Raw genomic sequence first — 16,322 nt, 5'->3', positions numbered from 1 at the left:
GCTGCTTGTTAGTATTTGCTACATGTCATCAATGCTGCTATTACAGGCAGAACTCCACACACACACTTCATAGCAATACTTTATTGCCACTGCTGTGGTTTCGCATCCTGACTATCACCCTAGCTCAGTTATAGTCAAGCTTCCTCCATTCTTCTTGATCTCTCTACTGCTCCATCTATAAGGTCTTTCTGTGTCTTTCAGGATACCTAAATGTGTGTTTGTTCAGGTTCTTCAAACAAGTTTTCTAATCAACATATGTATACACATGTATATTCAACTACTATCAAGCTATCATTTAATCATGTTAAATCATGCTAGAATAGCAGAGGTGAACCTCTGCAATACATTTAAAATCTGATATTCTAAAAGTTCAAAGCAAACTTTCCAGTTAAAATTTTATTTTAATTAAAGCCTGAGTTTTGCAGCACACTGGTACAGTCTTCAAAAACACCCACACAACAGAAATAAAAATACTACACTGAGAAACCTGTTTATGGAAAAAGGTGATGCTTCTGCTTTCTAAAAATATCCAAGCCCAAACAGTGCTTCCCCTAAAATTGATTCAATGAGTCCACACAAGTGGTTACAACTTGCAGCAGAATAAGGACTACATGATACTTTGAGACTGACTTTTTTTTAAACAATAGCTAACCAGATAAGTAGAACAGAGTAAATGGATACTGGTTCCCCCCCCACCCGAGACATTCTCAAAAAGAATTACAAGTTCTTGCAAAGACTCTGAGGTGGCACTTCCAGGTGTTTACTAAGGTTCACCCCATACGTATTTAGGTGCAAAAATACTAAAGTACAAGTAGCCACTGGTTAATACTGCTTCTGCACTAATTAATGTTTAAAATACTGCTTCTATTCTTGATCAGCTACTCTGACTGAGAATAAGAAGTAATCCTTTCAGTTAAGGCCTTGCATATTTTCTTAGGCGGAGAAATAAAGTCATCATATACCATGAAACTTTGCAAAAAAAAAAAAAGTTTTATAATCAGACAGACTGAAGCAAAAGGCACAAATCACCAGATGTCATGCTTGGACAGGGGAAATCATGACACATAAATGGTATTACAAAATAAATCAAGGATACAGAAATATTTCCACATAAAGAACAAGAAATACCCTAATAAAGCCCAAATCTTCATATATAAAAAGCCTGGAAGCATCACTTTTTCATGAAAAACAGCAAACCCCTTCAAAAAATTGTCTAAAATTGATTTTTGGCATAGAGGAAAGGGTTAAAAAAATCAAGCTTTAATGATTAAATACCGTCCTTTAACAAAACAAAAGATCTAATATGACTATTTCATCATAGAAAACTAGCTTCTTGGCAGTAAAACTTCAGCCCGGTCCATTTAGAAAAATATGTTTACTTGGAGCAATGAATTCTATTGTTGGTGTAAAAGCAGACAACAGTTAATTCTGATGCCAGCACAGGAATCTTTGTGTAGTCAGAAAGAAAATCAGGGCACAGGCTTCTGCCTCTCATGAGGAAATCTGCAGGTGCACTACAGAAACAGCATTCCAGTAGTGGAGAAATACACTGTATGTTTGACTTTCAATTTTATGGAAGATTTGAAAGCTTGTATTTTCTTATAAAAAGTCCTCCTACTCAAAGATTCTTAATGCCAAAACAGTTTTCAAGTTTCTCTTAAAAAAAAAATGTGTAAGGACAGGTCAGAGAAAAGAAAACAGCACGTTTGTGTTACCTGATCTTTATAGAATAACCATCACTCCTCAGTGAATAAAACACAGCTCCATCATTTCAAGGACAGACTGCGCTTGTACTGTCTGGAAAGACCTTGTCTACAAGCATTTTTTTTTTTTAAGAATGAAAAAACAAAATGAGTGATTTACATTATCAAATTCTTCTTTCTACACGGTACACACTTGTAAAACAGCTCATGACATTAGTAACGGCAATTAACTGAATGCCACTTTCACTCAGGTACTTCAAATATAAGAAGCTCAGAATAAATAATACTTTCTACTTCATTTTCAGCCTGAAGCTCTCATTGATTACCTACCTTTAGAATGCCACAAAAAGTAATGTTTCATTAACTGAGATAAGAAAACATACATACGTCAAAGATGTAAGCATCACCAAATCAGGCTAAGCAAGCCAGAACAACATGGGATCTATAAAGATTAATCACCAATACTTCCAGCCACATTTTACCACTAGAAGCAGTGTTTGTGACATTCCTACAGAGCTCACAGATCTGTAAGAAAAGGTGAAGTAAGGAACAGTCTGTTGGTCTTCACTTCAAGTCAATGATGTCCTCATCGTATAAAGAAGTCAGATGGAATGGATAGCTAGATGGTGAGCTCTCCTCTCTGTTTGCTACAGTATCAGGATCTGAACTAGTGGAAAGATGACGACTCTCAGAAAAGCTTTCAAAAGAGGTTGAGATTAATCTGCAAAGATGAAGACAAAAGTTATTGAAAAACAATACACAGGTAAGGGCAAGCAGGGTCAGTGGCTATTTCTGCATACAATCAAGTTATCCCAAAGGAGGAGACACACCATTAAAACTGAATTTATCTCTGTTTTACTCTGCTTCAACACCAGGCTAGCACTGAACCAGAGCCTTGATAACAACTCATATTAAAACAAAGATTACATACACCAGATTATTGCCCAAAGGTAACGTTAATGAATGCTCCCCTCCATATAATTTTCAAATAGTGAAACAAATAAAATACAGTTTTACACTGCAGCAGATTGAAAAAAAAATAATCTCAGTCTACTATATCTTGGCTAAATTCTGCTGCTACTTATCACAAATGCAGGTTATAAAACCAATGAAAAAAACAGAATGGCAGGGGGTCTGGTAAGCAGAGACAGACATATGCAATAGCGTTTATCTGCAAAATTTATTTTAGAGATAATGAGACACAAGGATATGAAGAAAACAGCAAGTGAGTCTGCACAGTGCAGATGTAGTAGGCCTAATGACCGTCTCAACTGCACCAGGTCCCCACGAAGTCCCATTTAGTCTTGCTTTGCTCATAACATATCTTTAGCAAGAGGTATAACCATTTCAGTACTGATAGTATTCAGATACTCTCATACACAGTAGGATGAAATTCACATTAGTATACAAGGGCCTCAGTCAGTCTACACCGAACTAAGATTAGAGTAGAAAGGTTGAGAAACAATTAGTTCCCAAAATACTTACAGTCTAACTTAGGTTATTTTCTAAAGCCCATATATTTACCTGTCACTACTAGTTGATCTTACCGCTCCCTGCTTGGGATCTGACTGTCTTCGAGGAGCCTTTTTTTGCTTCTGTGCACCTTCCATCTTGGGAATAGGTTCATCCAAAAGGCCTCAATAAAGGAATAAAAGTCTTAATACTCTCTAAAGGAAATAAGACATTCACAAAAACATTGTGATCTCTCTTGATGGTTTTCATTACTAACTAAACAGTTCCTAGCTGGCTTAGAATATGGTTACCTTATCATAGAATCATCATAGAATGGCTTGTGTTGGAAGGGATCTTAAAGATCATCTAACTCCAACCCCCCTGCCATAGACAGGGACACCACCCATTAGATCAGGTTGGCCAAGGCCCCATCCAGCCTTGCCTTGAACACCTCCAGGGATGGGGCATCGGCTTCTCTTGGCAACATGGTTCCAGTGCCTCACTATCCTTACAGTGAAGCACTTCCTCCTAATGTCTAGTCTAAATCTATCATCTTCTAGTTTAAGACCATTCCCCGCATCCTATCGTTATCTACCCGAGTAGAGAGTCCTTCTCCATCTTTTTTTACAAGACCCCTTTAATTATTGAAAGGTCACAGTGAGGTCCTCCCTGGAACCTTCTCTCCTCCAGGCTGAACAGCCCCAGCTCTCTCAGCCTTTCTTCACTGGAAAGGTGCTCCAGTCCTCTGAGCATCTCTGTAGCCCCCCTCTGTACTCGCACTAACAGGTACAAATCTTTCTTGCGTTGGGGGTCCAGACCTGGATGCAGTACTCCAAGTGGGGCCTCACACGGGCAGAGTAGAGGGGGGACAATCCCCTCCCTTAACCTGCTGGCCACTCCTCTGTTGATGCAGCCCAGGATTCAGTTGGCCTTCTGGCCTGCAAGCGCACACTGCTGGCTCATGTCGAGCCTTTTGTCCACCAGAACCCCTAAGTCCTTCTCTGCAGGACTGCTCTCAATGAGTGCTTCTCCTAGTCTGTCCTCATGTCTGGGATTGCCCCAACCCAGGTGCAGCACCTTGCACTTGGACTTGCTGAACCTCATTAGGTTCATGTGGGCCCACTTCTCCAGCCTGTCCAGGTCCCTTTGAATGGCATCTCTTCCTTCTTTGGTATCAACTGCACCACTCAGCTTGGTGTCATCTGCAATTTTGCTAAGGGTGCACTCAATCCCATTCTCTATGTCATTGATATAGATATTAAACAGTACTGGTTCCAAGACAGACCCCCCCCCCCCCGAGGGACACCAATCGTCACTGGCCTCCACGTGGAAATAATTCAACCAGACACTATCTAGAGTATTTGCAAATAACATTTCACACTGATTTATTTGTTTCTTTGTACTAATTATTTATGAACACTGGTTGCATATCACTAATCTGACTGTGACTGTCCAAAAAATAGAAATTACGTACTTGGTAATTGATATATGTACAGAAGAACAAGGGAAGTTTACCTAGCAATTCTTTACGTGTTCTGCTTGCAATTTCTTTAATTTCCATACGAGATAAGGATAGTGAGTGAGTAACAGGAAGAGAGGTAACACCACTAGATGTTGGAGTAGTGATGACTTTGGGAGTCAAAGGTGACTTCAGAGGTCGTTCAATGCTTCGCCCAACTAGATTACTGAGAGGAATTTTGTACAGGTTTTTGCCTGAAATTTCACCTGAAATGCAGAAGGAAAAAAGAACGTTACACTTTCATACCAGTATCAGTTCTAAATACTTCCAATGAAAAGTTATACAGAAAAGTTATAAACATTATGTGGGGTGCTTTTTAACCCAAGTAACAAAGATCTTCCTTGTACTGTATCTTTCAATATAAATAGGCTAGGAGGATGAAGAAATACGACCACATTTTGCAGACAGACAATTTGGCTTACTGAGAAAAAGCATATTGACTGTCTTAAAAACTGAAATTCCAATTCCCTTCTCTTTTCCCCTTCTGTCAACAGTGCAGCAGCAGATTTAAATACATCTAAATGAACTAGATCCACATATATCTTGCATTATCTAGTTGGTGTTCCCTTGTTTCTCCACTATTTTTCCCTTGTAGATCGATTGTTCACAGATCATGTTACACCAAATTTACTGTCCATTTATTAACTTTAAATTTATTAACTCTTTTGAGACTAGAAATACTTCTTGCCCTTAGTTTGCATTAGTTTAATTAGCCATTGATAGCTTAGCTGTTCATAAATTAAAGGATTGGCATACATGAAGTCTGAAAGTTTTCCCACAATTTTATACCTCTTTTTGCCTTATAGTCTTGGCCACATTGCCAAAGACTCATTAAGCTAGTGAAGCTTAATTCTTCCCCACCTACAGAAATGATTTCTTCAAAACAGTGCTGCTATGCATTCAGAAGAGATACTATGGGGCAAAAGCTCAGCCAGGTGCTTCAGATCTGTGGATAAAAAGGTTTCCATCTTCCAGACTCTCAGCCATGAAAACAAAATCTTTTACCTGATCAATTTCATTTTACTAAAGATAATAACTGAAGCTTCAAGCTGCCTGGAAACCATGTTACCTTCTGAAGAAGAAAGAGGACATTCTGCCATTTCACAAGCCGTCGGTGTTTGAGGAGAACTCCTTGAACTCATTTCCTTAGAACTGCTATGAGACGATCCCCTTACTGCAGCAGTAGCTTTAAAATAAATATCTGACTGAAATCACAAAGAACTCATCATTAGTATAGCAAAACTTTCTTAAACATTTGCTGAATAAGAGCTCAAATGTTTGTCCACTATGTTCTATTGCCACTGTTGCTGTATTGCTGCTAAGTCAACTAGAGCTGGCCACAGAAAGGCTATCTCACTGTAAATGGGGAGAACTTCTGTGATGTTCAGAAGAGCATTTGCCCCATAAATAATCAAATACTTCAGCTCTGCATTACTGCAAGCAATAAAGGACAGTTAGATCAATTCTGATTCTCATTGTACTCACTACAAGCTAAGAGCACACAGATTAACAGTTAATGCAAATCAGAAAACATGTCAGTTTTGGTTTGGTTTGGCTTCAGCAACTCTTTATGTGAATTAGGTCCCAACACCTCACAAATAGTCAAACATGCTTTTCTTGTGTCTTACCCTTGATGCTACAAGTTGAAGCTCAGGCACAACTGCTGTGTGGACTAAGTTTCCATTCACCACTAATCGGATCTCAATGGAATCAGTAGTGAAGGCAAGGATATAAGGGAAAGCACAGACTGCAATGAAACAAAAATTATTTGGCAAGGAAGAATGATTAATGTAAATGTTTCTCAGATGCTCCCTGAAAACAATTCTTGAGTATCTGACCTACTCTGGTATCTCCCTTTCCTATGACAAGGTTTGTCTACTGTACTGATGGACATTCAGATACAACAAGCCTGAAGAAAACTTCACTCTCCATGCCTGGCAGAATGTAAACTCAACGGAGAATGAAAAACAGAAAAAAGAGAAAGGAAAAAAAAAAAGTTTATCAGAGGAAAAACTTGGCCCCAAGGCTCCACTTACTAAAGATATCATATGCAGAATCTTAGCTGAAGTGGCATCATGAATGCAACACGCCTAGAGAATCACAGAATCATCTAGCTTGGAAAAAACCTTCAAGTAAATGAAATACAATCAACCTGACCTACCAAAAGTTCCATCACTAAACCATGTCCCTTGGTGCTATGTCAACACCTCCCTCAAATATCTCCAGGGATAGGGATTCCACCACTTCTCTGAGCAGTCCATTCTAATGGTTAACCACCCTCTCCATGAAGAAATTCTTATTTATAAGAATTAATTAATCCATATTTATTAAATTTTAATATATTAAATATAGATTTATGTATGTTAAATTATTTTTAAATTTATATTTGTTCTTATATATTCCTAGCACACATGCTGCAATTCCACCAATGGCCAAGTGCAAGCCTAAACAGTAATGAAAAAAAGGGTAAAAAGAGGTATGTTCTTACCAACAGCGTAAGGAACTTGATTCCAGCTAAAGTGAAAGTCATAAGCCGATGACTGGATGAGTGGAGAACCTCCATTAAAAGGACACACCTTTCTATATTGGCAAACATCTGTAACAACAAAAGGAAAAAAGAAGCCTCCAATATCTTAGAGTGCAAATGACGAACACCAACATTATAGGTAGATTTTACAGAAGTGTGGATAATACACAGATAAATATCAAACACTTATGTAGAAGTCCCTCTATATCTAAACAGATCATAAGGGAAATGTGCTTCCTTTGTAAATACGTTTACAAGATAAAAATAAGAGCTACATTTTAATAACTTGTCAGATTTCACAAAGTATTATTCTGTTTCAATAATCATCAGCTCCTTACTTTGTCTATGGATAGAGGAACAGGTAAGAACATTTCTGAAAGTTATGTAAGCAGAGCTGTACCCCTCTGACTGTAAGAACTACCCTTCAAGCAGCCACATACTAGCACAGTTTGTGTTCTTTGAGGATTGTAATACACATGGGATACTACAGATACCAAGATTTCATTAATCATATAACTTGTGAATCTACTTCTTCTCTATTCTTCTCTATTTTTAGGTAAAATCCTTTTTTTTCTGTAATTGGTGTCCTTAAACTGAAACTAACTTTATATCCACAACTGTAAAAAAAGGTCTTGTTTGAAATCCAAACTTGGAACACTGTCAAATCATGTGTTTTCATACTTGTTCCATGATGATACTTTCATAATTGTAAAACTGTCACAAGACCAAAGGAGGTTTCCCTGTGACAGGGCCCTACAAATAGGGATTCAAGTTGCTGCAACCCTGTGCAACAGCCTTTAGGACCTTAGGATCAACCAAGTTTGTTAGCTCTGACTCTGTGATGAGCCTATTAGAGTAGAACTGATTCTGCACAGAAATACAGGTTTGGGAATTCACGCTACTCTGTTGCAGACTTTTTAGTTCTGAAGCAGTGCTGAGTGAACCAGAACTAGGTAGGATCTGTTAAACTACCAGAACCAATGAGGCCTCACAGAGCATAGAAAGATACACTTTAGAGACTTTTTCCCTGTGGTACCAATCTAACAGCCAATGCTAGAATACGTAGATGTATTTATCCTGTTTCCATCAACGCTCACTTTGGAAAGGCAAATAGGACACGCCATCTGAAACAGAAAGTTGTGCTTTGTCCTTCAGCATCACCTCATAAAGGATGTTTCATACTCATAACTTTGATTTTCCTGAGGACTGAAAGCAAAACTACATGTACTGCACAGAAAAGCATACGCATGTTAAATCTAAGGCCGTTTTATAAAAAGAGGTTAAGAGAATTACAACCAAAAAATGTGACAGCACAAAGAAGTGTGCAGAAGGAAAGAAAGCACAATGACAGAATGGGAAAGCACAAAGAAGAAAAGGGGTGGAATACTAAATTGTACATGTCTTGGAAACACCTAGTGTGTGACCAGGTAAAGAGTAAGATAGATCTGAAGAAATAGGACTTTTGTGAGTAAGGTGGTAATGTCTGTCCAATTACACACACTGCAATAAAACAGTACTTCCATTTCTAGTCCTTCTAATATGCACTTAAATTGAAAAAAATGTATTTTGAAATACTTTCCATTAAACACTGACATTTTAAAATACAGATCTAAACTCCAATGAAGAAAGAATTACATACTGAGATATTATCATTTCCAGTCTTCCCTAACTACTTACAGTTATAACATAACAGTAGGCCAGCTTCACCATCTTCATACACATCAATAGCTGCAACAAAATTAACCTGCAATGATAATGGGAAAGGGTAATGATCAGGCAGATGGGATACTGATGTTACTATGACCAGGTTTTGACTAAGAAGCAATCAAATCAGTTGGTGCACAATTACAGACAAAAGAAAAAAAAAAATACTATTTCTCTTTTGTGATTCATTTTCAGGATGCTGATAGGATGGAAATCAATTTCTTTTGTATTCAATGCTGTATTTCAGTAATGCATATTCAATTCTGTACCTTCAGTATAAATATATACCTACAGTATAAAGTGATACAAACATACCTAACTTACTTGACAATATAAATTTTGGGAAATGGAGTTATTTCAGGATAGCTTTGAATTAACACGCTATGCTAAAAATAGCAATTCTTTCCAAAAAGTGAAATCTAAAAAGCTCCACTGAAAATCATGACTAGCAGAAAGATCGAAAGTGCCAATTATTGGATCAAAACCACTAACAGGTACATTGATTGACGTGGATGTACTTCAAGAATTACTGAATAAGCTGAATTTAGAAACTGAGAACCACTGCTGGATAAACTGTTTTTTGCATAGCATAGGCTACTTACATTCTCATACTTCAATCCTGCATTTGTCTTTTACAGTTAAATTAAAAAAAAAAAACACAAGACACCAATAAGAAGTAGTATATACATTCAGAAAATGAGACCTCCCTGATGAAATACTTAAGATTGGATTAGACAAATGTCTCCTAGACCACACTATTTGCTACTTGGGCAGGGCTGGAGATTGACTACACGAACAGCAGTTCTTTGGCTTTCCTTTGTGCAATAAAGTAGGTGTTCTCTTGATTTAGGACAAATATAGGGCAAGAACTGTTGAACAGACCTGGAAGCTTATATATATCTATACAAAACACATTTTGATCCATCCTTTGTAGCAACTGAAAGACATTTCTGCTTTGTGACCTGTGGAAATAATTTGGTGACCAATTTCAGCAACACAAAAATCACTGGCACAGCTCTAATTAACTTCCTGCTTTGTCTGTGTTCTCAAAGGAAATAAGGGTTACTGCGGAGGAGAACAGAGGGGGGCGGTTCTCGTCTGTCCACATTCTTTAATTGTATTTCCTTCTCATCCAGATTAAAATAGATTCCCATCGCTGTGGAGAAGCTTAACGCTGTATTGCCAATGCTAGGAGTACCAACCCTCTTCATCATCAAATCTGAATAGAAATACAGATGATTTAAAAAAAACAAACAAAAAACAACAAAAAAAATCAACAAGAAGCATCAAATGAAAAGAGACGTCCCTTATATCGTTATGAGCAGAGAAGTCAACAGAACACAAAAGAGTAACCCTGTAAAAGGTTCCTTTTTTTTTTTTTAAACTACGTTTAAAGTTATACATCCACATCCGTATTAAGAAATTGTTAAAATTATCTGATTTTCTAACATGCTGAAGATCATTATCTTCCCAGCAGCAGGAAACATTTGAACTCTTTTCCGAAAATCAGGATGTTTACTTAAATCCCAACCCTATGTCCTAGTTAGTAAGATACAGTTAATGTATTACTTGGCTGGGCAGGAGTTTAGAACTAAAAGATATACACAAATATTTCAGCTTTAGTACATGCAAATAGGCAAATCTGAATGAGATAATGGTGGCCAAAACCTGAAATTATTTTTCTGCAACCTCCAAAAGAATAAAACACTGAGACCATGAAGAAAAGACAAAAATCAAAATATTGACTAAGAAAGGAGAAAAACGGCTTTGCATTTGTATCAACAGCAATATTCCAGAGCTTGAAACACAGGCTCTTTCCTAATGTGTCACACCTTATAACTATCTCTCCTAGGAGTGATTATTATCACACTTCCCAAAAGCAAAAAATGCCTCAGAGTACCCTAAAGTAGAAGTTACAGAAGTGAAAAGTAAAGGAGACATGAGGATCTCCATAAATGCTGCTCCCAGGAGGTCAGCACAGCATGGACCAATTCTGCAATAAAGTAGTTTCAATGCTAGAAACATACAGCACAGCATGGACCAATTCTGCAAGAAAACAGTTTCAATGCTAGAAACTTACTTTGTTTGCTTCAACATGATGCAGTCTATAGGACTCCCCAGTACTTTCATTAACTAAATCAAACTGATGCCGATATGCCACACATATCATATTGTCACTGTCTCCAGTAGGTCCATCCACCAGTGTCATAACCACTGGAGGGTCAGAAAGGCATATTTCCTATAAGATAAATAATAGTATTACTCTCTTTTTCAGGCTCTTAGTGTGAATACTGCATTACTCCATGAATTTACAGGAACGTACTCTAAGCAGAGAAATATGATACAGAACAAGATGACAATTTAAGAAGTCTGAAATATTTCTTTGGCATATAAATAAGGGATCTCCATCATATCGCTTCTCACTTACATCTGTATGGAGGTTCCAGAAGATAAAATGTATGCTCTTTGCCTTTTTCCCCCACTAGCTGAGCGCTGCCCAGTCTGTAAAAGTAATTAGTGATTAGATTACACATACTCGGATGTACTGGAACTCGTCTACTGGAGATTCAGGTAATGATAGCAGAGAGCTGCTGGTTAAACTGTTGCATGGATTGTATTTCTTTGTGATGAGTAGTAGTTTGTTCCGAATAGCCACAACAATCCTCAGTTCACTGCCATGGTGAGTATTAATGGCATACAAATGGCAACCTAAGAAAAAAAAACAATTTAGATTGTAAGTATTTGGGGTAAGGACTGTTTTTTTTTTTGTTCTGTATTTGTATGATGGTTAGCACAATGGGTATCTGATGCCTGAGCACCACAGAATTACAAACATCCCAACAGGACAATATTAAATTCTAGAAAAAGACAAAAGGCCATAACTCTTTTGAAATCTATTTTCCCCCTTACTCCGTTTGCAAGTAAAAGAGTAAATATGTTTTTTTTTTTTTTTTTTTTCTATTCTGTAGTTTCCAGCTTTCCAAGGAAGCTTGATGCTGAAGATCGGAAAACGTTTACATCTACTAAAATAATCTGCAATACCCAAACTATTCTAAGCACTACTAATTTAAAAAGATTTGCCATTGTTCCTCTACCTCATAGTGACCTTTATTTCAGTCTTACATCCATGCATAATTTTTCTTATACACCTCAATCCTGAAAGCAACATACCTGTTTTCTCCAGAGCTTTTCATCAGCAGTGATTGCCAAGTAACATGGTATTTTTTACCAAGTTCTCAAATGGTGGGCTGGACTGTACCCTTCGTTATTTTCACATATAAGCTTAACAAAGTTTGAATTAACTGTCCAGAGATAAAACTAAAGGTGAATACCTACAACAGCCTCAAGGGAGCTAATAAACCCTGGCAACTACTGGCACAATACCACAGTGGACGCTTTTAACACAAGATAATAAAGCCACCTTTTGTTCTCTCCAATTTATTTTCTCTGCAGTCATATTTGCTTCTTATCATCTGCTTTGTTTCTATATCTTTTTGGACAGCACTCAATCTGAAGACAAGGAGACGAGAGTCTTTCCCTGAAGATGGAGAAAGCCAGGAAACAGCAAATTAGAAAAAGACAGTGGTGGTTTGAAATTAATACTTCCAAAGAGATGAAGCACCTAACAGACAGAGCATTGCCATGAAAGCAAAGATAAACAATTTTGCTTCTCTGAGGGTAAGCAGCAATGTGACAGGAAGGAAAGACTGCTTGTGAACTCTGTCTAGACTCTACAATTCCAGTAAGCAACCCTTTCAGTTCACTAGCAGAGTTTCCCATCAGATGGTGCTGCAGCAACGAATGATAGGAGCCTCAGAACAGTGAAACCTACACAGCTGGAAGGCAGTGAAAATACGATAGATACAAACTAAAGGCAAGAGAAGAAGGGTTAACTTTAAATCCTGCAACCATCCAGCCTAGCAGCTGATACCTGGATCTTTAACAGAGTCTGAAAACCTTTTAGATGCGGACTGGTTTTGCTTATCAGTTGTTCAAAATTAGGCAAGTTAGGTTCAAGGCATATTCCAACTGCAAAAATACTATAGCATCCACCACCATGGCTAAATGTATTTTCCACAAAGATAGACATGAGTAGAATACACAACTCCTAAATTTAAAATAAATAAATAAATAAATAAACGATACACTACTATTTACAGTTGGAAATAAGCTATTGTTAAGAATAGTTTCTTACCTAAAAGCCAAGTTTCTTAAAATGCAAGCAAAGCAAGATTTTCTGACAAAGGGGTACTCTTTTACTAGTCTAACTTGTAGAGCTGGAAACATAAGCACACTTTTTTAATATATAGTCAGTGTGGATCCTACCGTAAATACAAAAGCAAGATCACAGTTGCCGCCTTCAATTCTGATAATAGATAAACATGAATCAGGGCAGCTTGTGGAACCTTTATGACCTTCTTTTCCCATAGAAGGTGTAAGAGTAAAGAAGATGCAATGTTTCCTTAAGTCCACCACAACTTGAAACACTGAGCAACCAGCAAATTCTTACTGTTAACACCGATAAAAGGAAAATAAAATATATGCAATCTCTCTCTTTTCAAGAATGTACACACAAGAATGTGTGCTTCTGTGAATGAGTTCATGGAGGAAGAATGGCAAGCAAAATTCACCCTTTTGAAAGGAAGGCCAGAAAACATAAGCTAAATCAAATGTTCAAGAACCGCGTTACTACTCATTAATTCAGCTTTGTCTCTTTGTCAGGTATGTCCTATAGGATGCATCCTAGAGATTGCACTCCTCAATGCATTCGTCTTTCAGGATACTAGTTGTTTTGCAGATGTCCCAAACAACCCCACTGCAGTGTTACATCTATCTGTGGCTGCTCATGAAACTGACCATTATCCAAGCTTTTTTCGGTGTCGGTTTTTTTAAGAGAGTTTTTCTTCACCTCCTACAGACTTGATTATTCCAAGTGAAGGAGCTCTTCCTCCTTCCCCCTCACCGTATCTAGGTGTTTCACAAAATAAGTTGTAGCAAAAAAATAAACAAACATGTTTGGAGGACAAAGTGGATCCACTTCTATAACTCATCTCTCATTACTAAGACAAATTTAATCAACATTAGAAAAGAGAGCACTGCTACCAAAGCAATTTCTGCATCTGTCATTAATACCAGATGTATTGTTGGTGCCTACAATACCCCCTTCTCTCGGTATGCTGACCTGAAAAATGTCAGTGATATCATTATCTTCAGTTCTAGTTTCACTGTTAACATTTCCTCTCTCCTGGAAATGCACAGGGTACTAGAAAGCAGTAGAAACAGGATTTTCTTCTTAAATGAGCTGCCGCCTTAAAGTGATCTCAACCCTGGCTGTTACAACTGAGTGCTGGTAATACCACATTCTATATGAACATTTTCATAACACAAACATCAGTCTTTCTGCTTGAGTCTTAAAATATCACTTTTACCTCGATGCACTTGAAGTACATCAGAAGGATGCATTTAAAGTACATACAAAGTTAACCTTGAAACATATTATTATATCCTAAAAACCCATACAGTCTTTAATACCAATTTGTGCACCCAATATAAGATTGCTTTTACCCATCTAACTCATTATTTTTCTAATTTTCCTTTATCAGCCAAAATCAGTCACCATGGGGATAGGAAGAGGGTCTCCAGAAGACCATATTGAAAACTAGACTAAGGCATAGTCTGAAAATAACGGGCAACGATAACTTTTCTTCCACTCCAGATTTCAATTTCACTATGGTATACAAATGCAAAATTGTCCTGGTTCCAGTTAGGACAGAGTTAATGTTCCCTCATAGTAGCTGGTAGGGTGCTATGTTTTGGATTAGGATGAGAAGAGCGCTGATAACATGCTGATGTTTTAATTGTTGCAGAGCAGTGTTTACACCAGGCCAAGGACTTTTCGGCTTCTCGCTCTGTCCTGCCAGCGAGCAGGCTGGGGGTGCAGCAGGAGCTGGGAGGGGACAGACCCAGGACAGCTGACCCAAACTGGCCAAAGGGGTATTCCATACCATCTGACGTCATGCTAAACAATATATAGGGGTGGCTGGCCGGGGTGGGGGGGCCGGCTGCTCGGGAATAGGCTGGGCATCGGTCAGCGGGTGGTGAGCAATTGCATTGTGCATCACTTGTTTTCTTACACATTATTATTGTTAATACTATTACCATTATCACTATTATTATTATTATTGTTATTATTATTTTCCTGTCTTAATAAACTGTCTTTATCTCAACTCACAGGCTTCACTTTCCCGTTTCTCTCCCCCCATCCCAGAGAGGGAGGGGGGAGGGTGAGCGAACGGCTGTGTGGTGTTTAGCTGCCAGCCGGGTTAAACCACAACAAAAATAAGGGGCAAGGATGCTAGCAAGAACAAAAGAACTTTCTCTCTTCTAAATGATTCAGAAAGCACCCACAACAGCAGTCAAAAATCTCCGCAACTTTTTACACAAAAAGTCTTTATCAACATATGCTTGAAGCATCATGAATTGATGCCAGTAATGCCTAATCGTGTTACCTCAAAATGGCTTGTAACATCTCTCTCTTCAGGTTTAACCAATCATTACAGCGTTTTGACTATTAAATGCAATTATCTATTCTAGAAGCTTCATAAACTAAGCCTCAGATACAACTACCCTTTTCAGATCTTCAAAAATGTCACCCACCCACCAGGTGTCTTCAGAGATGACTGCAAATGCCTCTCGGGTAATCTCAGCTGGTTCTGCAAGGGTTCCAGGATGAACTTCATCAGGTCCAGCCAAAATGGGCAACTCCCAATGATACAAAAGGAACCACATTTTACCCTTAGTTTAGGTAAATGTAACTTCAGCTAATATTGAGCAAACAGACATAATGTGGTAAAAAACAATAAAACAACCATATTTGTAATTCTTTTATCTGTGTTACACATACAGATCCTGTTCTTGCACTGTGCATATTCACTTCGTGAAATTCAATCGCAGACTTCTGAGTAAAAAGTACCTAATTGAAAAAGTGCATCTTTTAGGGACATTTAATCCTTTTGAAATGAGGATAAAAAAAAAAGTTGTTTGGACTGACAGGTTTTAAGTTGCCTTTTTTTTTTTTTTTTTTTACACACCAGAACACTCAAGAAAATATAATCTATAGCACTAAAATGTGGTTACACATCACAGAACAAAAACCAGTAACGCATTTGGTAGAACAGTGACAGCATAAGTAATTTCCTCCACGTTTTTGTACAACTGAACAAACACATTATTCAGCTAGGGAGATTTCCAAAGAGTGTTGAGTTCTAACAGTAGCTGGAGACCAACTATATACTGGTGGATGACAAATCTGACATGAGCCAGTAATGTCTACCTTCAGCCCAGAAAGTTAATCATATCCTGTGCTGCACAAAAAGAAGTGTGGAGTGTAGCCCAGCAGGTCGAGGGAAGTGATACT

At 37.9% G+C, this 16,322-nt stretch overlaps 1 protein-coding gene across 32 annotated transcripts in view; it reads right to left on the bottom strand.

Annotated features, from left to right (window-relative positions):
- Positions 1 to 970: 970 nt before the first annotated feature.
- Positions 971 to 16,322, bottom strand: part of GARNL3 (GTPase activating Rap/RanGAP domain like 3) — a 55,979-nt gene continuing 40,627 nt past the window's right edge. For 28 of the 32 annotated variants that reach the window (XM_080561689.1, XM_080561695.1, XM_080561702.1 and 25 more), the window contains 10 exons: positions 12,327 to 12,443; positions 11,442 to 11,614; positions 10,986 to 11,144; positions 8,879 to 8,945; positions 7,163 to 7,270; positions 6,303 to 6,421; positions 5,744 to 5,879; positions 4,671 to 4,880; positions 3,228 to 3,339; positions 971 to 2,424 (listed from right to left, as the gene is read on the bottom strand). In XM_080561689.1, coding sequence (XP_080417815.1) covers positions 2,268 to 2,424; positions 3,228 to 3,339; positions 4,671 to 4,880; positions 5,744 to 5,879; positions 6,303 to 6,421; positions 7,163 to 7,270; positions 8,879 to 8,945; positions 10,986 to 11,144; positions 11,442 to 11,614; positions 12,327 to 12,443 — 1,358 coding nt within the window. In that variant the 3' untranslated portion in view covers positions 971 to 2,267. The remainder of the gene's footprint in view (positions 2,425 to 3,227; positions 3,340 to 4,670; positions 4,881 to 5,743; positions 5,880 to 6,302; positions 6,422 to 7,162; positions 7,271 to 8,878; positions 8,946 to 10,985; positions 11,145 to 11,441; positions 11,615 to 12,326; positions 12,444 to 16,322) is intronic. The other 4 variants (XM_080561697.1, XM_080561700.1, XM_080561706.1 and 1 more) reach the window with 1 other exon arrangement.

Source organism: Anser brachyrhynchus (genome assembly GCF_964034855.1).
Source record: "Anser brachyrhynchus genome assembly, chromosome: 19".
NCBI classification, from domain to species: domain Eukaryota; kingdom Metazoa; phylum Chordata; class Aves; order Anseriformes; family Anatidae; genus Anser; species Anser brachyrhynchus.
The sequence above is the reverse complement of the archived record's forward strand: the minus strand, read 5'-3'. Positions and strand labels throughout refer to the sequence as shown.